The 26590-nt window shown below is 48.7% G+C and overlaps 1 protein-coding gene across 1 annotated transcript; it reads left to right on the top strand.

Annotated features, from left to right (window-relative positions):
• Window positions 1–10623: 10623 nt before the first annotated feature.
• On the top strand, window positions 10624–21392 carry LOC308615653 (Golgi-associated RAB2B interactor protein 3-like; the record flags this gene model as incomplete). Its single annotated transcript, XM_081231241.1, has 2 exons — window positions 10624–11170; window positions 21316–21392. The coding sequence occupies 2 exons, from the start codon at window positions 10624–10626 to the stop codon at window positions 21390–21392; spliced, it is 624 nt and encodes a 207-aa protein (XP_081087367.1).
• Window positions 21393–26590: the final 5198 nt, after the last annotated feature.

The following is a 26590-nucleotide window of genomic DNA, read 5'->3' as shown; positions in this document are numbered from 1 at the left end:
CTCCTCCCCTTGGCTCAGACCACAGAGCTCCACAGAGAAAGGGATCAGGATGAGGCTGGGCTTCACAAGCTTCGTGACGTGACTGGAGCCACAAAAAGTGCCGAAGGATCAGGAGGAGGAATGACCATGGGCCTGGCGGGAGCCACCATCAAGGATCCAGGAGAAAGCGGATCCGGCGAGGCCACTGCAGGTATCCCCGATGGATCAACTGCAGGCGTGAAAAGCGCCGAAGGATCAGCGGCAGGGTTGCCCATGGGCCTGGCGGGAGCCATTATCCAGGATCCAGGAGAAAGCAGATCCGGCGAGGCCATTGCAGGTACCCACCATGGATCTACTACCGCCGTGAAAAGCGACGAAGGAACAGTGGCAGGAATGGCCATGGGCCTGGCTGGAGCCACGATCAAGGAGCCACCATCAAGGATCCTGGAGAAAGCGGATCCGGCGAGGCCATTGCAGGTGCCACCACACATCAAGTGCAGCCGTGAAAAGCTCCGAAGAATCAGCGGCAGGGATGACCACGGACCTGGCGGGAGCCACGGTCAAGGATCCAGGAAAAAGCGGATCCGGCGAGGCCACTGCAGGTGCCCCCCTTGGATCAACTGCAGCCGTGAAAAGTGCCGATGGATCAGCGGCAGGGATGACCACGGACCTGGCTGTAGCCACCATCAAGGATCCAAGAGAAAGCGGATTCAGCGAGGCCATTGCAGGTGCCCCCCATGGATCAACTGCAGCCGTGAAAAGCACAGAAGGATCACCGGCAGGGATGACCACGGGCCTGGCGGGAACCACCATCAAAGATTCAGGAGAAAGCGGTTCCGGCGAGGCCATTGCAGGTGCCCAGCCATGGATCAACTGCAGCCGTGAAAAGCGCCGAAGGATCAGCGACAGGGATATCCATCGGCTGGCGGGAGGCACCATCACGGATACAGGAGAAAGCGGTTCCGGCGAGGCCATTGCAGGTGCCCCCCATGTCTCAACTGCAGCCGTGAAAACCGCCGAAGGATCAGCGGCAGGGATGACCACCAGTCTGGCGGGAGCCACCATCAAGGATCCAGGAGAAAGCGGATCCGGTGAGGCCACTGCAGGTGCCCCCCCATGGATCAACTGCAGCCGTGAAATGCATCGAAGGATCAGCGGCAGGGATGTCCATGGGCCTGGCGGGAGCCATTATCAAGGATCCAGGAGAAAGCGGATCTGGCGAGGCCATTGCAGGTGCCCCCCATGGATCAACTGCAGCCGTGAAAAGCGCCGAAGGATCAGCGGCAGGGTTGACCATGGGCCTGGCGGGAGCCACCATCAAGGATCCAGGAGAAAGCGGATCTGGCGAGGCCATTGCAGGTGCCCCCCATGGATCAACTGCAGCCGTGAAAAGCGCCGAAGGAGCAGCGGCAGGGTTGACCATGGGCCTGGCGGGAGCCACCATCAAGGATCCAGGAGAAAGCGGATCCGGCGAGGACACTGCAGGTGCTGCCAGCTTATCCTTGCAGGACACGAACCTGGTCTTGGCCGATGATGCCAGCACATCCTCGACGGGGGCAGATGGTCCAGAGAGCAGCATGAGCATGGTGTTGCCAGTTGCAGTCACAACCAGCAAGCCTGCTGCTGGAAGAGCTGAAGGGAAGGTCGCAGACCCCGTGGTCTCCACCTTGCAGACCGAAGGCTACATGTCTGAACGGGATGGAAGCCAGAAGGGCTTCCACCCCAGGGATGAAGCCTGGAGAGAAAAAAAGAAAAGAAGGACACGTCTTCATCGAGGAAAAGTTCCCATCACCGCAGGACACGTGAAGGTCACCACAGGACAGGAGGGGACAAGACCCAGAAATCATCCTCCCACTGGTCCTCATCTGGCCATGGAAACTCCAAAGTTGACAAAGGACGGGAGGACAGCTCGCAAACTGAGGAACAGCCAGTCCGCCACCAGTTCAGGGACTCTAAGTAAGACATCCAGTAAGATCCTCTCCTTCTTTAGGAGCTTCAGAGTCATTCCTGGTTCAGAAACAAGGCTCACACATGACCATTGAGAGGCAGACAAAGCCCCGGTTGGCTTCCATGTTTAGCACACATTTGCTAAAAGGGGAGAAAAAAACAAGGACATGATAAACACAAAATTCACAATACTGGATTTCTGTAGGGTCAAAACAAGGGAGGGATGGTCTGGGAGGAAAAGCTATTATGCAAAGCGGTATGTCCATGGGAATGTATTATCGTTTCCATTTTATTTTAACGTCTCTGACATCAGGATGATTCTTATACTGCTGTCAGCCAAGTGGCAGTCACTGCCTTAGAAATATCTCAACCAATTTGTTTCACTGTTGTTTTCCTTTCAATATATGCACAAGAGATGGATGACAAAGTCTGAAAGATATCTTTCAAGAACTATAACATAAAGAAACTAAGGGACATAAATACTCACTATCCAGGAACACAAGAAAGGTTTAGATATATTGCTAAGGAATAACAGAATAATCCAAAATGCTCTGTACTGATGAACTATGCAAATTATGTATGCATGTGGAAAGCGATTCTAAAAATAAAAAAAATCATAAATGAGATTATGAAATCTCATTTCATACTGAGATTATGCATTTTTAAATGTCCATCATAAAAAAGTCTTTCCAATTTAAAAAAAAGTTGTAAATAAATTTCATGAGTCCATGAAAATCATTAAATTGTTAACACTTCATGACAGTTGGATTAGAGTAACTGTTGATAACAGTTAACAACCGTCGGATTTGAGAAGAATGCCTCTGAGAACCATGTGTGTTTTTTGTTTTGCGGTTTGTTTGTTTTTTGCGGTATGCGGGCCTCTCGCTGCTGTGGCCTCTCCCATTGCGGAGCACAGGCTCCGGACGCACAGGCTCAGCGGCCATGGCTCACGGGCCCAGCGGCTCCACGGCATGTAGGATCTTCCCGGACAGGGACACGAACCCGTGCCCCCTGCATCGGCAGGCGGACTCCCAACCACTGCGCCACCAGGGAAGCCCCATGTGTCTTTGTATGAACCGGGGAGTCATCTGCTAGCCTTGCAATTCTCTGCTCATTCCCTTCTGTGACAACAGGGTCTACTAGGATGGAAGTTGGGTTTCCAGTAAAACTTAGGGACTTTCTCTGCAGAGCAAATTAAGTGGTAGAGGTGGAGGAGGTGAGAAATAAGATACGGATTCTGGGAGGAGTGGTAGCTTGGGAGGATGAGAGGAAGCCCTTCTCAGTTGCTCTGGTGGGTGGCTGGAAAATCCCATCTTGTGATTTCCGATACACAAAGACCAATAGATTGTGGGGATCAATGTGTCCTGGGAGTTACCTCTTGAAGCAGTGGGTCTTGGTAAGAGGAGAGAAAGAGCCATGTTCTCTAAGACCTGAGAGGGGTTTGGGGGAAGCCTTCCGGAAATGTGAGGAGTTACGGGGTAGAGGAGGGAGATAAAGGGGAACTCTTTCCAAAGCCTTTGACTCAGAGCCCCAGATTTTCACCATGCCAGAGGCTGAATCAGCCTACTTAAAACAGCTTCATCTTAGGATTCTGTACCCTTGGCTTTACCTTTTGTCTTTCTTAGCCTGTATTAGGCATTCTCACTCCCTCACCCCAAAGGACTTCTTTAACGTGAACCTAGTTAGTCCACTATGCAGGGCGTTAGCTGAGCAGACCCACAGTTGACACAATTTACACCTCCAGTGCAGTAGTAAAGTGGAGGTGGGGACTTGCCCACCGCAACGTGCCCTGCCTGGCACTTGCTCTGGATTTCCTTTTCTATCTTGACGGTTCATCAAGAGACACATGCACAGATACCTACGTATTTCAAAGCAACAGGCATCTTCCTCTGGAGGGAGACATCAATTTGGGTATCAAGTCAGTACACCCTATCAGATAAAGGCCAATATTTTGGACAGCAATATTCATCACCGTGGTAGCAATTCTGCAGCTGCAAGTGCAATTACGCAATGGATGGTTGATTACAAACTGACCAATGTCCCAAACTTCAAGTCTGGCAACACACATACATACTAGAAAGGGTTTTTTTCCCTACAGCAAAATAAGGTCATTCACAGGATTGTTGAAGATGTGCTACGGTGGGAGGCATATTGAAGGCAGTGTCGTGGCTGGCACAGCAAGCGTGATGTGATGCTGGGGAACACAGCAGGGGCCACGCCATGCAAGGCTTTGAGGTCCATTTAAAGGAGTTTGATTTCTGACCTTGGAGTGATGCAAAGCCATGATATGTTTTCAAGAGGGGAGTGGCCTGATCAAATGTGCACTTTGTGGAGGGTACTGTGGTTTCTGTGAAAAGAAGTATTTGGCTGGGGGGGTTGTTAATATGGGACTTTATGTTACTTCCTATTTGGGGCCACAGGATCTATATAATGAGGAGATTGGAGGGTATGCTTTGAAAGACACCGTTCCATTTGAAATATCCACGTGGGGTGCATTTCTTCAACGAAGGACTTGTGGCCCCAGCTGCTGGGGGTGCATCCCACAGAAAGCCTTCAGCTGGCAGTGAGTTTGGAAATTGCCTGGGTTCCTCACCCGAGGTGCACGGCAAGAAATGATTGATGTGGAGTGTGAAGGTCAGGCCGTCGTAGCCCAACACAGACCCTCTCGGAAGGGTCACTCCAGTTCAAGAGCTCAGCTTCGGGCTTCCCTGGTGGCGCAGTGGTTGGGAGTCCGCCTGCCGACACAGGGGACACGGGTTCGTGCCCCGGTCCGGGAGGGCCCCACATGCCGCGGAGCGGCTGGGCCCGTGAGCCATGGCTCCGGAGCCTGTGCTCCGCAACGAGAGAGGCCACAACAGTGAGAGGCCCGCGTAGCGCAAAAAAAAAAAAAAAAAAAAAAAAACAAGCAGGGGTCAAGGAGGGAAGGATTGGGAGTTTGGGATTAGCAGATACAAACTACAGGATGGATAAACAGCAGGGTCCTACTGTAGAGCACAGAGAACTATATTCAGTATCCTGTGATAAACCATAATGGAAAAGAATAGGAAAAAGAATGTATGTATACAAAAAACTGAATCAGAAATTAACCGAAGAAATTAACACAACACAAATTAACACAACATTGTAAATCAACTATACATTAATAAAAAAGAAGGAAAAGAAAATAAATACAATCCAAGTTTGGGTTACCTTTGTGGGGAGGGAGCATGCAGAAGAGGGGCTGGCAGGGATCTATTTCTTGCTCTGGGTGGCAGCTACAAGGGTGTTCACTTTCTTGTTACTCATTAAGCTATATTTATGCTTTCTGCACTTTCATGAATGTGTGTTATATTTCACAATAAAAAGTTTCTAAAACTGTAAAAAATATAAATATAAATATAAACAAAAGTTAGCCTCCTTGAAAAGAGAAAATGGGTGAGAAAATTCTCCATATCCTGGAAATGACAGTACCAGTGGGACTCTGACAGGTAGCAGCACTCTTTCTAAGTTCCTGCCAGCACTGGGCTGTATACGCTGGGGGCACAGAGAACAGCAATCCCCATAGGATGCCTGCCCTTAGCAAGTACACGGTCCACTTCCAGGATTTTATCCCCAGGACATCATTCAGCAGAAGCGCCAAGATGATGGAGATCTGTAACAACAACAAGACTGGAAGCCACCCAGATATTTACAAGAGCAGGAGGGTTTTCTCAACCTTTTGAGTAGAAAGACTATCCAGCCTACCCACACCTATACCCTGGCAGGGTCAGCCTCTTCCCTATGGACGTGGTGGTTGGTTTAGGGGGAGGCTGGTGAGCCTGCCCCAAGGGGGTGGGGGCTTGGACGCTCAACAAAGGGGTGTGTGATGCGATGGTGACGGGTCACAAAGGGCTTGCGGTATAAATAGGGTCGGGTCAAGAGACTCTGGCAGAGTCCTGCAGGGAGGTGACGAGGTGCTTTCGTTCCCTCTCTCTCTCTCCCTCCGAGACTCAGTTTGTGGCTGGTGGCTCTGTCTTGAACGAAGAGAGCCATGAGCAGTGAGAGTTTACCTCATTACACGGCCAACAGCTACTGTTCAGTGGGGGTGTCGAGGACCTCCATGGGGGTCCTGCAACGACAACTGTACGAGGGAGGAGAGTATGACATTTTCAAGCACGCTCCCATGTTGGAGAGCGACTTTATCCAGGTCAGCAAGGAAGGAGAACTGATTGACCTAGACAACCGCGTCCGAACGGTGACTGTGGGCGTCGCATCCACCAGCCCCCTCTTCCCGCTACCTGACGTCATGCTGCTGGCCCGACCAAGGAGAGTCTGTGCCGGGGTCACCAAGGGGAGAGGTTGCAAGCCCGTGAAGACCCTAGAGCTCACCAGGCTGCTCCCCTTGAAGTTTGTCAAGATCTCCATCCACAACCGGGAGAAACAGCAGCTGTGCCTGAATCTTGCTACCGGCCGGACTTTCTACCTGCAGCTGTGCCCCTCTTCCGACGCACAAGAAGACCTCTTTTCCTATTGGGAAAAGCTTGTCTATATCCTGAGACCACCGGTAGACAGTTACAGCAGTACCCCGATGCTCCAAACTGGAGATGCAGCGACTACAGAGGATGCCAACATCCTAGTGGTAAGCACCGACAGGGACTCAAGAACACGGGGCAGGGTGCTTTGGGAGAGCAGGGCAAAGCTGGTCCTTCATAGCCTTTGGTGCTCTCTGAGACTCGCCTGGGAAATACCTTCTACCGTTGAAAAGGGTCAGGGACAAACGAGCTATCACTACGGGAGTCCCCACACGGGAGAGGTTCCGAGTGCTTCTCCACCTTGTCCCACGAGGCCGAATTTCAGAGAGACCTTAGGTATCATCTCGGCTGCACTGGTCTCATCACCAGGGCTGTAATCCCTCCTACAGCATCCTGACTGTCTGCTCTCTTCCTGAACACTTACCCCAGCCCAGGTAGTCTCAGCAGGTGGGGAACATCATTCACAGCTAGGAAGTCCTTCCTTCATTGTGTCTCCCCGGGACTCCGACATGCTGACTCAAATCAGCCCAACCCGTGGAGTCACCAAAATGTAGAAGGTGTGCATCCCTTGACCCAGGAACCCCACTTCTAGGAATCTGTCCTGCAGGGAGAGAAGCACAAGGGTATAAAGTTAAAGTGCATAGCATCATGGAGAATTGTATCAGTGCTCTCCCTGGCCCTGGGACTGTTCAAGTACAGTGGAGTGGCCGTTTGACAGGGGTGCAGTAGATGGGGTCTTGCATCCAATGGGAGCTTAGACTGGGTGATTTCAAAGGTTATTCTAAGTATAAGGCCTTGAGTTGCTCAGCTCCAGGATGAGAGAGGAGCGGACAGTTCTGAGCTCACTTTCTGTCATCTCTATCTTACCTGTCTCTCCTCCCCTTGGCTCAGACCACAGAGCTCCACAGAGAAAGGGATCAGGATGAGGTTGGGCTTCGCAAGCTTCGTGACGTGACTGGAGCCACGTCTTGTGCTTATGTGGGGGGAGAGGGAATCCATCATGCCCCCCGTGGGTCACCTGCAGCCCTGAAAGGCGCCGAAGGATCGGCGGCAGGGATGACCGTGGGCCTGGCGGGAGCCACCATCGAGGATCCAGGAGAAAGCGGATCCGGCCAGGCCACTGCAGGTGCTGCCAGCCTATCCCTGCAGGACACGAGCCTGGTCTCGGCGGATGTTGCCAGCACATCCTCGACGGGGGCAGATGGTCCAGAGAGCAGCATGAGCATGGTGTTGCCAGGTGCAGTCACAACCAGCAAGCCTGCTGCTGGAAGAGCTGAAGGGAAGGTCGCAGCCCCCGTGGTCTCCACCTTGCAGAGCGAAGGCTACACGTCTGAAGGGGATGGAAGCCAGAAGGTCTCCCACCCCAGGGATGAAGCCTGGAAGGAAAAAAAGGAAAGAAGGACACGTCTTCATCGAGGAAAAGTTCCCATCACCGCAGGACAGGTGAAGGTCACCACAGGACACGAGGGGACAAGACCCAGAAAGCATCCTCCCACTGGTCCTCATGCGGCCATGAAAACCCCAAAGTTGACCAAGGAGGGGAGGACAGCTCGCAGACGGAGGAAGAGCCAGCCCGCCACCAGTTCGGGGACTCTAAGTAAGGCATCCAGTGAGATCCTCTCCTTCTTTAGGCGCTTCAGTCACTCCTGATTCAGCACCAAGGCTCACACATGACCACTGGGAGGTAGACAAAGCCCCGGTTGGCTTGGGTCCTTCCCTAGAGAGGCAGTTCCTACTTTCTTTAATAAAGGAAACCGTACAACTCCAAAAGAAATGCTATCTTGTGTTTTCTATGTCCCCTCGCCTGGTAGGGACTTGACAGTGACTTCTGTGATGCGAATTGTGCTTTGGCCTGAGACCCCAGAATCAAAATTTTGTTGTACAAGATAGGTATTAAGTATCATTCAGCCATTCACTAGGGCTGGAAATAGATGCACTATACAGAAATGTTCATTGCGAGGTTGCGAATCTTTGGAAATAAGATTTACTATGTAAATATAGTTTGGGGAGAAGATAAGCTGGGGGAGGTGACTGCGTGATGTGTAAACTTGCGTTGCTGAATTAATTACTGAATTCATCAAGTATTTACGGGGTGTCTGTGCCGTGCTGTGCCTAGCACGAGGCTATGTTATGGAAAAACCATCCTTTTCTCAGCAAAGCCCTTTGGTTTGGTTATGGGCACTCTGTAGAAGGCAAGGAAATAAGCACAGAAAAAGGTTTTGGTCGCTTGCTCGCAGGTCACACGTGCATAGCCACTGCCCGAAAGAGAAGCCTGTTTTCCCAGCAAGGCTTCTCCAGGGCACGTAGGGTGGAGGGAGGACAAGTCTGCAGCCGGGGCTGAGCTTTAGGCCATAGCTGGGGTCAGAGGTTCACCTTATGAAAACAGAAACTCTCTCTGGCTTGTAAGGAAATGAAACCATTGGGAGTTATTTTACTTTGTGTAGGGTAAAACAGAACACGGGGGGGATCAGGGTTGTCATTGGCTCAACAAAGGGACACAATCTTTATGGTAGAAGCAGCACCAACGAGGAGTCAGGAAATCTGAGTTCCTATCCTGTCTGGGCCACTGACTCTCCTGGGTCACTCTGCCTCTCTGTAATGGTACCTCTGTGGGCAGCCACGGGGTCCCCAACTGTAAAACCAATGGATTGGACCGCTGCAGTGATTCTTACCCTTGGTTGTATGTTGGGAGTTCCCTGGGGAGCTTCAAAACAAACAAACAAACAAACAAACAAACATTGATAGCCTGACCCCAATCCCAGAGATTCTGATGACATTTAGGTGGGGTAAGCCCTCCAGCACCGGGAGTTTTAAAAATCTCACCCAATAATTCTACTGTGCAGCAGCCAAGTTGGAAAACCACTGGGCTAGGAGGTCTGGGGGGCCTCTTTCAGCCCCAGTATGCCATAACTTTACAGTGGAAGACAGTAGTTCTCCAACATTCACATGCATAAGGATCACCTGGGAAGCCTATTTAAAAAATAACATTTCTCACCACATGATAGCCCTTATACGTGGACTCTAAAGTACGACGCAAATGAACATATCTGCAAAACAGAAACAGACTCCCAGACATAGGGAAGAGACTTGGGGTTTTCAGTGGGGTTGGGGGCGGGGAAGGATTGGGAGTTTGGGATTAGCAGATACAAACTACAGGGTGGATAAACAGCAGGGTCCTACTGTAGAGCACAGAGAACTATAGTCAGTATCCTGTGATAAACCATAATGGAAAAGAATAGGAAAAAGACTATACATGAAATATACAAAGAATACACATGAAACTGAATCAGAAATTAACACAACAGAAACGAATACAACCTTGTAAATCAACTACACTGTCAATAAAAAAGAAGGGGGAAAAGAAAAAAAATAGAAGCCAAGGTTGGGTTCCCTTTGTGGGGAGGGAGCATGCAGAAGAGGGGCTGGCAGGGTTCTATTTCTTGCTCTGGGTGGCAGCTACAAGGGTGCTCACTTTCTTGTTACTCATTAAGCTATATATTTATGGTTTGTGCACTTTCATGAGTGTGTGTTGTATTTCACAATAAAAACAGTTTCTAAAACTGTAAAAAAAAAAAACCACAAATATAAAAAGTTAGCCTCCTTGAAAAGAGAAAATGGGTGAGAAAATTCTCCATATCCTGGAAATGACAGTACCAGTGGGACTCTGACAGGTAGCAGCACTCTTTCTAAGTTCCTGCCAGCACTGGGCTGTATACGCTGGGGGCACAGAGAACAGCAATCCCCATAGGATGCCTGCCCTTAGCAAGTACACGGTCCACTTCCAGGATTTTATCCCCAGGACATCATTCAGCAGAAGCGCCAAGATGATGGAGATCTGTAACAACAACAAGACTGGAAGCCACCCAGATATTTACAAGAGCAGGAGGGTTTTCTCAACCTTTTGAGTAGAAAGACTATCCAGCCTACCCACACCTATACCCTGGCAGGGTCAGCCTGTTCCCTATGGACATGGTGGTTGGTTTAGGGGGAGGCTGGTGAGCCTGCCCCAAGGGGGTGGGGACTTGGAGGCTCAACAAAGGGGTGTGCGATGTGATGGTGACGGGTCACAAAGGACTTGCGGTATAAATATGGTCGGGCCAAGAGACTCTGGCAGAGTCCTGCAGGGAGGTGACGAGTTGCTTTCGTTCCCTCTCTCTCTCCGAGACTCAATTTGTGGCTGGTGGCTCTGTCTTGAACGAAGAGAGCCATGAGCAGTGAGAGTTTACCTCATTACACGGCCAATAGCTACTGTTCAGTGGGGGTGTTGAGGACCTCCATGGGGGTCCTGCAACGACAACTGTACGAGGGAGGAGAGTATGACATTTTCAAGTACGCTCCCATGTTTGAGAGCGACTTTATCCAGGTCAGCAAGAAAGGAGAACTGATTGACCTAGACAACCGCGTCCGAAGGGTGACTGTGGGTGTCGCATCCACCAGCCCCCTCTTCCCACTACCTGACGTCATGCTGCTGGCCCGAACAACGAAAGTCTGTGAAGAGCATGTCAGACGCGCCGGGATCACCAAGGGGAGAGGTTGCAAGCCCGTGAAGACCCTAGAGCTCACCAGGCTGCTTCCCTTGAAGTTTGTCAAGATCTCCATCCACAACCGTGAGAAACAGCAGCTGTGCCTGAATCTTGCTACCGGCCGGACTTTCTATCTGCAGCTGTGCCCCTCTTCCGATGCACAAAAAGACCTCTTTTCCCATTGGGAAAAGCTTGTCTATATCCTGAGACCACCGGTAGACAGTTACAGCAGTACCCCGATGCTCCAAACTGGAGATGCAGCGACTACAGAGGATGCCAAAATCCTAGTGGGAAGCACCCACAGAGACTCAAGAACACGGGGCAGGGTGCTTTGGGAGAGCAGGGCAAAGCTGGTCCTTCATAGCCTTTGGTGCTCTCTGAGACTCACCTGGGAAATACCTTCTATTGTTGAAAAGGGTCAGGGACAAACGAGCTATCACTATGGGATTCACCACACTGGAGAGGTTCCGAGTGCTTCTCCACCTTGTCCCACAGGGCTGAATTTCAGAGAGACCTTAGGTATCATTATCAGCTGCACTGGTCTCCTCACCAGGGCTGTAATCCCTCCTACAGCATCCTGACTGTCTGGTCTCTTCTTGAACACTTACCCCAGCCCAGGTAGTCTCATCAGTTGTGGAACATCATTCACAGTTAGGAAGTCCTTCCTTCATTGTGTCTCCCCGTGACGCCGACATGCTGATTCAAATCAGCCCAACCCGTGGAGTCACCAAAATGCAGAAGGTGTGCATCCCTTGACCCGGGAACCCCACTTCTAGGAGTCTGTCCTGCAGAGAGAGAAGCACAAGGGTATAAAATTAAAGTGTGTATCATGGAGAACTGTATCAGTGCTTTCCCTGACCCTGGGACTGTTCAAGTAAAATGGAGTGGCCGTTTGAGAGCGGTGCAGTAGATGGGATCTAGCATCCAATGGGAGCTTAGACTGGGTGATCTCAAAGGTTATTCTAAGTATAAGCCCTTGAGTTGCTCAGCTCCAGGATGAGAGAGGAGCAGACAGTTCAGATCTCACTTTCTGTCATCTCTGACTTACCTGATTCTCCTCCCCTTGGCTCAGACCACAGAGCTCCACAGAGAAAGGGATCAGGATGAGGCTGGGCTTCACAAGCTTCGTGACGTGACTGGAGCCACAAAAAGTGCCGAAGGATCAGCAGGAGGAATGACCATGGGCCTGGCGGGAGCCACCATCAAGGATCCAGGAGAAAGCGGATCCGGCGAGGCCACTGCAGGTATCCCCGATGGATCAACTGCAGGCGTGAAAAGCGCCGAAGGATCAGCGGCAGGGTTGTCCATGGGCCTGGCGGGAGCCATTATCCAGGATCCAGGAGAAAGCAGATCCGGCGAGGCCATTGCAGGTACCCACCATGGATCTACTACCGCCGTGAAAAGCGACGAAGGAACAGTGGCAGGAATGGCCATGGGCCTGGCTGGAGCCACCATCAAGGAGCCACCATCAAGGATCCTGGAGAAAGCGGATCCGGCGAGGCCATTGCAGGTGCCACCATAGATCAAGTGCAGCCGTGAAAAGCTCCGAAGAATCAGCGGCAGGGATGACCACGGACCTGGCGGGAGCCACGGTCAAGGATCCAGGAAAAAGCGGATCCGGCGAGGCCACTGCAGGTGCCCCCCTTGGATCAACTGCAGCCGTGAAAAGCGCCGATGGATCAGCGGCAGGGATGACCACGGACCTGGCTGTAGCCACCATCAAGGATCCAAGAGAAAGCGGATTCAGCGAGGCCATTGCAGGTGCCCCCCATGTCTCAACTGCAGCCGTGAAAACCGCCGAAGGATCAGCGGCAGGGATGACCACCGGTCTGGCGGGAGCCACCATCAAGGATCCAGGAGAAAGCGGATCCGGTGAGGCCACTGCAGGTGCCCCCCCATGGATCAACTGCAGCCGTGAAATGCATCGAAGGATCAGCGGCAGGGATGTCCATGGGCCTGGCGGGAGCCATTATCAAGGATCCAGGAGAAAGCGGATCCGGCGAGGCCATTGCAGGTGCCCCCCATGGATCAAATGCAGCCGTGAAAAGCGCCGAAGGATCAGCGGCAGGAATGGCCATGGGCCTGGCTGGAGCCACCATCAAGGATCCAGGAGAAAGCGGATCTGGCGAGGCCATTGCAGGTGCCCCCCATGGATCAACTGCAGCCGTGAAAAGCGCCGAAGGATCAGCGGCAGGGTTGACCATGGGCCTGGCGGGAGCCACCATCAAGGATCCAGGAGAAAGCGGATCTGGCGAGGCCATTGCAGGTGCCCCCCATGGATCAACTGCAGCCGTGAAAAGCGCCGAAGGAGCAGCGGCAGGGTTGACCATGGGCCTGGCGGGAGCCACCATCAAGGATCCAGGAGAAAGCGGATCCGGCGAGGACACTGCAGGTGCTGCCAGCTTATCCTTGCAGGACACGAACCTGGTCTTGGCCGATGATGCCAGCACATCCTCGACGGGGGCAGATGGTCCAGAGAGCAGCATGAGCATGGTGTTGCCAGTTGCAGTCACAACCAGCAAGCCTGCTGCTGGAAGAGCTGAAGGGAAGGTCGCAGACCCCGTGGTCTCCACCTTGCAGACCGAAGGCTACATGTCTGAACGGGATGGAAGCCAGAAGGGCTTCCACCCCAGGGATGAAGCCTGGAGAGAAAAAAAGAAAAGAAGGACACGTCTTCATCGAGGAAAAGTTCCCATCACCGCAGGACACGTGAAGGTCACCACAGGACAGGAGGGGACAAGACCCAGAAATCATCCTCCCACTGGTCCTCATCTGGCCATGGAAACTCCAAAGTTGACAAAGGACGGGAGGACAGCTCGCAAACTGAGGAACAGCCAGTCCGCCACCAGTTCAGGGACTCTAAGTAAGACATCCAGTAAGATCCTCTCCTTCTTTAGGAGCTTCAGAGTCATTCCTGGTTCAGAAACAAGGCTCACACATGACCATTGAGAGGCAGACAAAGCCCCGGTTGGCTTCCATGTTTAGCACACATTTGCTAAAAGGGGAGAAAAAAACAAGGACATGATAAACACAAAATTCACAATACTGGATTTCTGTAGGGTCAAAACAAGGGAGGGATGGTCTGGGAGGAAAAGCTATTATGCAAAGCGGTATGTCCATGGGAATGTATTATCGTTTCCATTTTATTTTAACATCTCTGACATCAGGATGATTCTTATACTGCTGTCAGCCAAGTGGCAGTCACTGCCTTAGAAATATCTCAACCAATTTGTTTCACTGTTGTTTTCCTTTCAATATATGCACAAGAGATGGATGACAAAGTCTGAAAGATATCTTTCAAGAACTATAACATAAAGAAACTAAGGGACATAAATACTCACTATCCAGGAACACAAGAAAGGTTTAGATATATTGCTAAGGAATAACAGAATAATCCAAAATGCTCTGTACTGATGAACTATGCAAATTATGTATGCATGTGGAAAGCGATTCTAAAAATAAAAAAAATCATAAATGAGATTATGAAATCTCATTTCATACTGAGATTATGCATTTTTAAATGTCCATCATAAAAAAGTCTTTCCAGTTTAAAAAAAAGTTGTAAATAAATTTCATGAGTCCATGAAAATCATTAAATTGTTAACAACACTTGATGACAGTTGGATTAGAGTAACTGTTGATAACAGTTAACAACCGTCGGATTTGAGAAGAATGCCTCTGAGAACCATGTGTGTTTTTTGTTTTGCGGTTTTTTTTTTTTTTTGCGGTATGCGGGCCTCTCGCTGCTGTGGCCTCTCCCATTGCGGAGCACAGGCTCCGGACGCACAGGCTCAGCGGCCATGGCTCACGGGCCCAGCGGCTCCACGGCATGTAGGATCTTCCCGGACAGGGACACGAACCCGTGCCCCCTGCATCGGCAGGCGGACTCCCAACCACTGCGCCACCAGGGAAGCCCCATGTGTCTTTGTATGAACCGGGGAGTCATCTGCTAGCCTTGCAATTCTCTGCTCATTCCCTTCTGTGACAACAGGGTCTACTAGGATGGAAGTTGGGTTTCCAGTAAAACTTAGGGACTTTCTCTGCAGAGCAAATTAAGTGGTAGAGGTGGAGGAGGTGAGAAATAAGATACGGATTCTGGGAGGAGTGGTAGCTTGGGAGGATGAGAGGAAGCCCTTCTCAGTTGCTCTGGTGGGTGGCTGGAAAATCCCATCTTGTGATTTCCGATACACAAAGACCAATAGATTGTGGGGATCAATGTGTCCTGGGAGTTACCTCTTGAAGCAGTGGGTCTTGGTAAGAGGAGAGAAAGAGCCATGTTCTCTAAGACCTGAGAGGGGTTTGGGGGAAGCCTTCCGGAAATGTGAGGAGTTATGGGGTAGAGGAGGGAGATAAAGGGGAACTCTTTCCAAAGCCTTTGACTCAGAGCCCCAGATTTTCACTATGCCAGAGGCTGAATCAGCCTACTTAAAACAGCTTCATCTTAGGATTCTGTACCCTTGGCTTTACCTTTTGTCTTTCTTAGCCTGTATTAGGCATTCTCACTCCCTCACCCCAAAGGACTTCTTTAACGTGAACCTAGTTAGTCCACTATGCAGGGCGTTAGCTGAGCAGACCCACAGTTGACACAATTTACACCTCCAGTGCAGTAGTAAAGTGGAGGTGGGGACTTGCCCACCGCAACGTGCCCTGCCTGGCACTTGCTCTGGATTTCCTTTTCTATCTTGACGGTTCATCAAGAGACACATGCACAGATACCTACGTATTTCAAAGCAACAGGCATCTTCCTCTGGAGGGAGACATCAATTTGGGTATCAAGTCAGTACACCCTATCAGATAAAGGCCAATATTTTGGACAGCAATATTCATCACCGTGGTAGCAATTCTGCAGCTGCAAGTGCAATTAGGCAATGGATGGTTGATTACAAACTAACCAATGTCCCAAACTTCAAGTCTGGCAACACACATACATACTAGAAAGGGTTTTTTTCCCTACAGCAAAATAAGGTCATTCACAGGATTGTTGAAGATGTGCTACGGTGGGAGGCATATTGAAGGCAGTGTCGTGGCTGGCACAGCAAGCGTGATGTGATGCTGGGGAACACAGCAGGGGCCACGCCATGCAAGGCTTTGAGGTCCATTTAAAGGAGTTTGATTTCTGACCTTGGAGTGATGCAAAGCCATGATATGTTTTCAAGAGGGGAGTGGCCTGATCAAATGTGCACTTTGTGGAGGGTACTGTGGTTTCTGTGAAAAGAAGTATTTGGCTGGGGGGGTTGTTAATATGGGACTTTATGTTACTTCCTATTTGGGGCCACAGGATCTATATAATGAGGAGATTGGAGGGTATGCTTTGAAAGACACCGTTCCATTTGAAATATCCACGTGGGGTGCATTTCTTCAACGAAGGACTTGTGGCCCCAGCTGCTGGGGGTGCATCCCACAGAAAGCCTTCAGCTGGCAGTGAGTTTGGAAATTGCCTGGGTTCCTCACCCAAGGTGCACGGCAAGAAATGATTGATGTGGAGTGTGAAGGTCAGGCCGTCGTAGCCCAACACAGACCCTCTCGGAAGGGTCACTCCAGTTCAAGAGCTCAGCTTCGGGCTTCCCTGGTGGCGCAGTGGTTGGGAGTCTGCCTGCCGACACAGGGGACACGGGTTCGTGCCCCGGTCCGGGAGGGCCCCACATGCCGCGGAGCGGCTGGGCCCGTGAGCCATGGCTCCGGAGCCTGTGCTCCGCAACGAGAGAGGCCACAACAGTGAGAGGCCCGCGTACCGCAAAAAAAAAAAAAAAAAGCAGGGGTGAAGGAGGGAACGGTGACATATGTGAAGAAGGACAAACACAAGGCCACAGCGGGAGGGATCTTGGCTAATCCATATGACCAGGCAAAGCAATCGTATCGCTCCTGCATATCCCTGAATGAAAGCAAACAGGAATGAATGGGCTAAAAACCATGGATTCAATAAAGCTATTAAGTCACAGCAATTCCTTTTTTTAAATTTAATTTTATTTATTTATTTTTGGCTGCATTGGGTCTTTGCTGCCCTGTGCGGGCTTCTCATTGCAGTGGCCTCTCTTGTTGCAGAGTACGTGCTCTAGGTGTGTGGGCTTCAGTAGTTGTGGCACACAGGCTCAGTAGTTGTGGCACATGGGCTCTAGAGCGCAGGCTCAGTAGTTATGGAGCGTGCGCTTAGTTGCTCTGTGGCATGTGGGATCTTCCTGGACCAGGGCTCAAACCCGTGTCCCCTGCATTGGCAGGAGGATTCTTAACCACTGCTCAACCAGGGAAGCCCTGGCCAATTCCTTTTGAGGCCAATTAATCCTTCCATGGCTATATCCCCTGTTGCTCCCAAGACTCACTACTCTCCTGGCAAGGAATTTGGGTATCATGGTTCCCAATAAAGGCTTTGTCATCGTTTGTCTCCTGCCAGCCATTTTATCCCTGTGGGAGGGGGACTCCTTGGCATCGGCTGTCTTCCACCAGCACATTGTTCTTGCTACAACCCTAAGTCAATTGCTTTATGTTGCAAGGGAAACCACTTAATCTCACCAGCTAACACCTAACAAGGGGCCAGATCTCTTGATGGTTAGTGATGTTGTTGGCACCCTTCCTAAGGAAACAGATCATGTTACCATGTGTTCCTTTGCTCATGAACACAGTAGGGAGACTTACCCTGTGACAGGTGCTGTACTAAGAATATCATATGTATGTGTCTTATTTCATTCCTGCAATGGCCCTATGAGATAGGCACTATTGTGTCCACTTAGTGGACGAGGAAACCGAGTCTTAAATGGTTTAGTAGCTGTTCAGTGTCTTAGGACTCCAAAGCCTGCCTCATGACCACCATGTTATACTGTCTCCATGTGCCTCCCCAATGGAAACCCTCCAGGGCTCCAGGAAATGACCGAGTCCCATCCCGCTCACCACCCACTAGCATCAGAGAGGATGGCTGAGAGCATCAGACACACAAAGAGGAGTGGACTTCCTCCCAAATACAAAGTCTATGTTCGGAGAGAAACTGACGAATAGACATCCACAGTCCCCTGGGCTCTTACCAGCCGACACTCTCATTAGCACCAATTGGGCCAAGCAGGAGGGAGTGGGGGAAATATGGCAGGTGAATGAGTACTAAGGACCAACAACCTAGATTGGCTACAAGGAGAACTCTCATGCAATACATGAAGGTAAATTCAAGCCATTGCTTTGGAGTTGAACAAGCTGGGTCCTAATTCCCGGCTCCTCCTTTAATCTGTATGACCTCTGGCAGTTTGGGCCCTGCCAAGAAGCCACATTCCCATCTGTACATTGGAGATATGTATCTCACAGGGCAGCTGGGAAGAATAAAGGGGGCATTCCACATAAGAGCATTTACCACTTGCCAGCCTCAGGATGAATTCTTAAATGCCAGCTGTCGGTAGTATTCCCAAAACCAGACCACAGTCATGCCAACACAACACACACACGCTGCCTTAGGCCTGCCTGGCAAATTGAGAATCTGTGCTCACAGAAACCTGACTGTTCTTTCCCACTAACCAGTGTGTCCCTGGCTACTTCAACTCTCTGCCCTGCGTTTACCCAGCAGCTAAACGGGGATAATAGTATTGTCTACCTTCTAGGTTTGTGGTCTGGAATATTCAAAAGAGAAAGATTTTAGGGACAGCCTGGTTCCTGATTTTACAGGTAAGATCACCCATCGTCATGCCCTCTTTGCCCAGAGTTTTAGACTCCACCATTTGGCTGTCCCAATACTGCAAAATATGTTGATTGGGGCATTAATCCAGTGTTTGAAAACGGAGCAGGGCAGAGCCAGAGGTGAGCGCAGAAACAGCCAAAGCTCCCCGCTCATGGCACTTGGAGCCACTGGCCACTAGGGGCCGCTGGTTAGCCACAGAAAGCTGGAAGGATGCCTACCTGGCAGGTTTTCAACACCGAGGTTCTTATTTAAATGGCTTCCTGGACTATCAGAAATCCAGCTCAGGGACCCTTGCAAGGAAGGCTGACTTTATTTTCCATAAGGGGGTTAACCCGTCTCCCCCTGAGGTGGAAAGAAAAGGAAGAGGGGCTGTAGCCTGCTCCCACCTAGTCTGTGGGCCACAAGGCTGGTGGGGGAGGAAACACCTGTGTGGCAGCATTGTGAAGATCCTTCCTTCACCTGCAAGAATTTCCCCAGTGCCCAGTGACTGAAATCCCTTTAAATCTTGTAAACACTGTAAACTTCCAAAGCCCACTGATAAGTGTAGTTTCAGGGAAGGGGCCACATGTCAGGCCACTACTAAATGCTATTACATAGGAAAAGGAATCCGTGCACGAGGAAGAGCATGCAAACCTACAGTTACCAGATAGAGGCTGAATTCCAGTTATTAGCTGTGAAGCCTTGGACAAGTTACTTAACATCTCTGAGCTTTAGTTCCCTTTAAAAGCCCTACTTCATGGGCTTTTTGCGTGGGTTTACTTGAATGAGATAACGTACACAAAATTTCTGACCTATTGAAAGACTAAGTAATTAGCTGTTCTTCTTCTTTCTTCAGGTCAAAGTAAGCTGCACTCAAGGTCTGGAGAGCAGGCATGCTGGCAGGGGTTAGGGGTTTAGGAAGAGGAACGGGGGTGACAAGGAAAGTTTAAAAGGCAGGAGGAGACCAACGTAGATGTCTCCAGCTCACTGACATCCAGATGAAGCAAGTCAAGAAGCTTCAAGATGTGTGTTCACATATTCAGAATTCTTTTCCCATTGTGTGTTTGTAGGGTATGCCATGCAGTGTGTGTGTGAAGTTAGCGGTGGTATAACTAGAGCTCAACTTTATATCCCAGATGCCAGAAAATGGGTAAAGTCCCCTGGAGGCAGGACACCTGAGGCAAAATGAGACTAGAAAAAATATCAGTTGTCAGAGAGAACAGGAAAAATTAGGGAGATTCTAAGACTACCCAGTTCCGGATCCCACGGTGGGAGAAATGCAAAGTGAATCAGAGCACATCCACAGGGGAGCGAGTGGCTTGGGTGGGGGACACAAACAGTCCCCAAAGATGAGTTGAAGAAATGTGGAATGCTCCTCTAGAAAAAGAGAATCACAAAGGGAATTGGATCCCTATCTTTGGAGCGCTCAAAGACTGTGGAGAAATAGAAGCAGCCGGCTAATTCACGGCAGGGGCCCAGGAAGGTAAACGTAGGACCAATGAGCATTGGAGAATCCATGAGTCCCCTAATATCTTCACTCTGTGTGTGTGTGTGTGTGTGTGTGTGTGTTTACTGTACATATTGTGCATCTTTTAGGGGGAAAGGATCGATCTATAGCTTTCATCAGATTCTCATGACCTCAAATAAGTTAAGAATCCCACATATAAATAGTAACAGCTAATATTTATCAAACAATTACTAAATACCAAGCACTGGGCCAAGCCCTTTATGCGAGTCATTGAATCCCCATAAGAACCCTCAAGAGGCAGTATAGCCAACTATGAATGCAGGCTTCGCAGCCAGCCAGCCTTAGTTTATATCCCAATTCTGTCACTAGCTAGCTATGTGACCTTTGACAACTCACTTTCTCAGTTTCCTAGTCTGTAAAATGGGGATAATAATAATAACTTCAAACGGTGTGTATGAGGATTAAGTTGGTACCTATCAAGCTTTTAGAACAGCATGTGACAGATACTGTACAACTCTTAGCTATTTTGTGACATGCTGATAAATGTTTTAAAACTGGCCCTTGAAGAAAATAAAGCTCTAATTACAGTAGTATTCAATATTTAACAATTTCTGTGGTGTAAATATTCCCAACGTGGCCAATTTCAAGCTATCAAACTAAAGTCAATCAGCTCACAAGAATTCTAAAAATTTAACAATCAGCTTTCATAAGATGATACAAGCAGGCTCCAGCATACCACTATATTAAAGTTCTTCTCTCTCTCTCTCTCTGCCCCCACCCCATCTCTCTCCTTCTCTCTTGATGATTGTAGACGGCCAACAGATGTCTTCCTAGCTCCTTGAAAGAGTGGAGTTTACGTAGAATTGGGAGAAGCCAAGTTCATGTTCTGTTGGAGGTGACAGGTTAGATAAAGGGAATTTAAGGGAAGCTGACAAGAGAGTAGAACCTACTTGGGTCAAGGAATGTTTCTGCAACTGGTAGACATGGATCTTCCTGGGGTGAGGAGGAAATCAATAGCTACCGTGTACTGAGGGCTCATTACACGCAAGATCCTATCTCCCCATTCTTTCGTTTAATCTTCACAACAGCCCCTGAGGTAGGTGGTACTAGGTGGTCCTTGTCCCAGGTTCACAGAGGAGGGAAGGGGAGCTCTAAGACATTTAAGAAATCTGCCCAAGGATGTGTGGCAGGAGGGGTAAGAGCTGAGGGTGGAGCCCAGGACTGTGTGACTGACTCTAAAGTCCTCACTTGGCCCACTTTCCTGTGCTGCTGCTCAAGCAACAGAGAAGCACCCAGGGAAGGCCACTGAGAAGGGGGGCAAGGGGCACCTGCGCAACTCCCTGGGTAAATTCTAAGGGGGAAGCCTCAACTTTCACCATCTTTGCGGCAGCCTGATCCAGAAAGCCCCTTTGCAGATGAATTCTTCAAGCTCCTCCATGAACAGAAGGCTCCCCCAGCCACCCAAATCTCCAGGACCTTTCTTCTTCTTCTGCTGCTGCTGCTGCTGCCATGGGGTTGCTCTCCCATGGTCGTTCTCTGGGAGTATAATTATCCCCGCCCTTATCCCACAGACTTAGTTCAAGTACTCACCTTGAGGCCATTTTGGGAAACGGCAGCCATGGAGTCACAGTCACGTGACCTACAAAGACATGGAAAAATGTTAAGCTTCCACCATCCCTGATGCATTTTTTCTTTTTATTCCTCTAAAGGGGCCATACAGGATATAATTAGGATGACAGTTTCAGGAAGCAGATTTTTCATTTCCAGTCATGGCCATGTCATTTGTAAATGATGTGACTTTGGGTGATTTACATCATCTCTTTGGGCCTCAGTTTCCTCATCTGTAAAATGGAGATGAGCATCCCAAAGCACTATCGAGAGTACTGAATGAAATAATATTGAAAGGGGTCATAAAGGGGACTTAAAGTCATATTGTGAACCTATCATACACTCAATCAATGTTCACTATTATAGTCTGCCCATAGATCCATCTTCCAAATGCAATTTAGGGGAACTTATTGGGCCCCCTCCTCCCATTCTGAAACTCTGGTCCTAAGACTCCTTAACTTGCTTTTATTTAGCCCCAAGGAGTGGTTCACAAAACTCTGAAAAGTTGCTGATCCCTTTGTAAAGTGGAAGCTATGTATCCTTTCCAGTGAAATACACATATGCAAGTTTTACATATAGTTTCCAGAGAATATCTTGACTCCAGAAGCCCGTCTTCCGCCACGCCCACCAGACTAAAATGCTCTGTCTTCCACTTAAATTTGTCCATCCTTGATTTGGCTCCCAGATCCCTGCCTCTTCCTGCCCCTTTTCTATTGCCCCCTGATTCCTCTGATCCTTTCTACATGCGAGGGTTTTGCGGCCTCCCCTTCTTGCCCGCCTCTAATCCCTTCTTAACTAACATAGCCCTGTCATGCACTGGTAACCCCCATAACCACTAAGAATCAAACTAATTTGGTCCATACTTTCAAGTATACATTGACAAGGCCAGAGACAATTGTCATACTGTACAGAGAAGATCCTGAATTATCTTCCCTTCTAACAACCACAATTCCTTAGACTCAAGTTTACATGCCACCATATCCACTGTTGCCTTTTCTGAAGCCACCTCTCTATGCATAATACTCCTTTCAGCACCATTATGTTAAGTTGAACAAGCTCGATACTGTAGCAACCTGTCTGCCACGAAGGATAAGCCCAATATATATGTCTTCCAAAGGCAACACTTCATTGGGATCTAGGCTGAAATTGAGCAAGTCCCCAGAGATAATACACTCTCCCGAGAAGTAGAGAGCACGTTTAACGAGTAGACATATAGCCTTTTTCATGTCATGCAGATCTTATTATACATGTGACCATCGGCAAGCCCCTCTGAGCCTTGCCTTAGTCATCTGTAAAATGGAAGTAAGAACAGAAGTAAGGGTGGTGGAGAGCACTGAATAAGAAATCCTACAGTTAGCGCTCAGCAGTTGTTCACTAATTGAACACCTATTTATTGAGAACTGGCTATGAGTTGGCCATCATGGCGAGAATGAGAATTGCACTTTGAGAAACATACAGTGCCGCCCTCAAGTTGCTCCCAGTGCTTTTGGGAAAACATCTTGGCAACTCTGTGTTACAAGAACGCACAGGATGCTCTAGGAACCCAGAGAGAAGGGACACAGAAACATGCTTCGCATACAGCAGACACTCAGCAAGTGTGACTTCTTTTCCTCTCTTAGCTGACAGGTAGACCCTCCAGTAACTAAATCAATGATCTTTTTACAGATAGTGCCCCAGAAGGGAAGTTCTTGGTAATACCTGGCTTCTCAGACACAAGCGGCTGACATTTCCCATCATCCACCCAAAATGCAAGGGAGAAAAATCACCCAAGCTTTGTGAGACAGAGGACAGAGAGCCATTTAGACCAAGTGAGTTGAGCCCAACTGCTCACTGCATTCGTTAGAGCACTCACTGTCCTCATCTTGTGGTCAGGAGAGCAATAAGAAAGCAAGCAGCCAGGAAAATTAATCAGGACCCAGAGAATTTCAATAAAATGTTAGTAGAAGTCAGCACCAACTGTGGGGAGGAGAGGAGGTGCAGCCTCTGGGGCACTGGCTCCTGTTTTCATTGTGTGACTAAGGTCTAGCCAGACCCCAAAAACGCCCTGCTGATTCCTAAGCTTGGCTTGCGGGTGGTGCTCATTTTGCCTACAGCAGAATCGCATTTCTCAGCTCTTCTTCAGCCCCGACCCTGCCCAACGTCTGCCCTGTTCTGCTTTGATTAGTAACCCCCTGCCCTCCATTCCACAGGCCCCTACTTATAGTACATTCGTGGCCCTTTCTGGGGCAGACAAGTACCGAGTATTAGAAATCAAAGAACTAGGTCCCAGTGTCTGCTTCTAACCCACCACAGAACCATGATCCAAATCTACCTCCTCACTAGGTCTCAGTTTTCCCATTTGTAAAAGGGGGGCACTGGAATAGACCTTTCCTAATTTTTGCTGTCTTTCCACTGTCCTTGATTCTAAGAAGTGCACACATACCCTATGGTTTTCAATAAAAGGGTTTTAATAACAGTTGCACCCCTAGCTGATATTAGAGGACCAAAAGGTCTTCCTTTATTCTTTTCTGCTCCTAGCAAAAACTCAAACTTGAAGAAAGAAGTTGGCTTCTCTGCCAGCTTGATACGGACCAGCTTTCCCTTTGGATCTTCCTATTCAATCCTCCACTGGATTCAGTGATTTCAACACCCAGCCTTGCCTTCCCTGTATTGCTAGGACAGCTCCTTGCAAGTATGTAGTGCTCAGTTCTTTAAAAGGCTGCCTCACCTATTATATTCCTTGACCGTCTCAGGATTTCCCATCTTATCTATAAGGAAACTGATGCTGAGAAAACGTAATTGAATTGCTAACTTTATGCATCAATTAAGTGATAGTCTAGACCGAGACTCAATCTTCAATCACTGCTTTTTCCACTGTATTACCGTATACCCTGCTTAGACAACTCCGAGGATGTTCCAAAACTAACATCCTGACGGTGTGAGATAGTGAGAGGATGATACTAATTTAAAAATGACTAATTAATACAGATTTTTTAAATAACTGAGAAGTGGATAAAAGCATAGGAAGGCCAAAGGCCAGATAAATAAGGAAAGAAAAGAAAGAATAATTTTTTGGTGTCACCAAAGAAAACGACACCAACTATAATGGAGGTGTATCAGCTTTTTGGCAACAGGAAAAAATATTGCAAACACAGCTTTGATATTACATTTTTTAGAAAGGGCAACGTAAGGATTTTTTTCCTCCTCTTTTAGTTTTATATTGGCTCTTTTATTAATATTCTGTGTCTCATAGTTACGAAAAAATCGTCTACAGTATAGTGAAAATAAATTGCTAACATCAGCACTTTCTCTTCATAGCTGGGTCCCAGGTTGGTAATGATTTTCTCCCATAAAACCATAATGCCATAAAATTTAAGGTTATTAAGTTGCAGGTGAATAGTTCATGAGGCAATTATGAAACATTTAGGATGGAATGTTATGAGCTTCCACATAAAAGAAAACATTTGGGGTCGCCAAATTGACAAACTTTGGTAGCTATGCTTAGATTTCTCTTGAGGGGTGTACATGGGTGTTCTCTGCTGCCTTGGACCTTCAGAGATGGGCTAAAGTCCGTCCAAGAGGTGTCTGGAACATACTCCAATAACTCAGTTGGACGTCTCCTGCAGTGGATTGTGACAGCTGGTGTCACAATCCACTGTGGGAGACATAAGTACTGGCTGAGGTCAATAGTAATGGTGCAAGGAACAAAACCTTACGCAGGGCATACTCTGTGCCAGGCCCTGTGAAAATCACTTCACAGGTATTATGTCTCTAATTCTCACGGTGACCCTCTGAAATCAATTATCTCTATCAGCCCCATGATATAGACCAGGCAACTGCGGCTCAACATGTTTAATAATTTACCAAAGATCACATATCTAGCAAGAGGCAGAGCTGGGATTCCAACCCAGGCAGTCTAGAACTTCAGCCCCCACTCTTAAAAGCCATGATGTTGTTAAGACTGCCAGGCAAGACAATGTCTGGGGAATGACAAATTGTGACATCATTCATGTATCATTTACCCATAGTGTTTCCTGTCCTTCGAAGCACTTCCACATGCATTATTCCATCCTCACAAGGTTCTGTAACATTACTGTTGGATATTGTTGGACAGGTGTTGTTGTCTCCATTTTTCAGATCAGTAAACTGAGGTCCAGAAAGTTTGAATGACCTGGTCAAGGTCACATAGCAAGTTAGTAGAGACATCACAACTAGAACTTGAAGGCTTAATCATAATGATGCATCCACCATAAAAGAACAGAATTGGAACAGAGTGTCCTTGCTAAATGTCCCATCCAACACAGTGTCTCTGAAAATAGACCACCCAGCCTCTATCTGAGCCTCTCCAGTGATAAGGAGCTCTGTGTATAATGCAAAAATCCCTTCCACTGTTGTAAAATTAGAAACACTTTTTCTTCTCCTCAGCCAGTATTTACCTCCTCACAACTGACTACTATTTTATCTGGAAGGACATGAATCTCCCTTCTTCTCCTAGCAGTCACATGCCCCCTCCCTACCATGGTTTCATTCCTCATCACTTTTAGCTTATCATCCCGGTCCCAGGATCTTCAGTTATTCTTTACAGAATATGTGTTTTTGACCTACCCTCTTTCTTAGATCTCTTCCTAGATGTGCCCTATTATATTAATACTCTCCTTCCAAACAAAACTGAATCCCATCTCTGGGGACATCTGTTTGGAGTTAGGGTACCCGTCCATCCCCTATTGATACAGGTGAGTCTAGCTAAGACCCCATTAACTACTGTCGTAATGCATTTACATGAACTTGCTACCCCACCCCAAAACTTTTTCATTTGAACTGTTATCGAACTAAGTTGCTTTTGTCGTGTCTCCCCACTATACACATTCACCTCCTGTAACACGTGGTAACTTCAAAACATCTATGGGCAGGACAGGAATAAAGACACAGACACAGCGAATGTACTTGAGGACATGGGGAGGGGGAA

The sequence above is a fragment of the Mesoplodon bidens genome (assembly GCF_964165515.1).
Source record: "Mesoplodon bidens genome assembly, chromosome: 4".
Lineage (NCBI taxonomy): Eukaryota > Metazoa > Chordata > Mammalia > Artiodactyla > Ziphiidae > Mesoplodon > Mesoplodon bidens.
The sequence above is the reverse complement of the archived record's forward strand: the minus strand, read 5'-3'. Positions and strand labels throughout refer to the sequence as shown.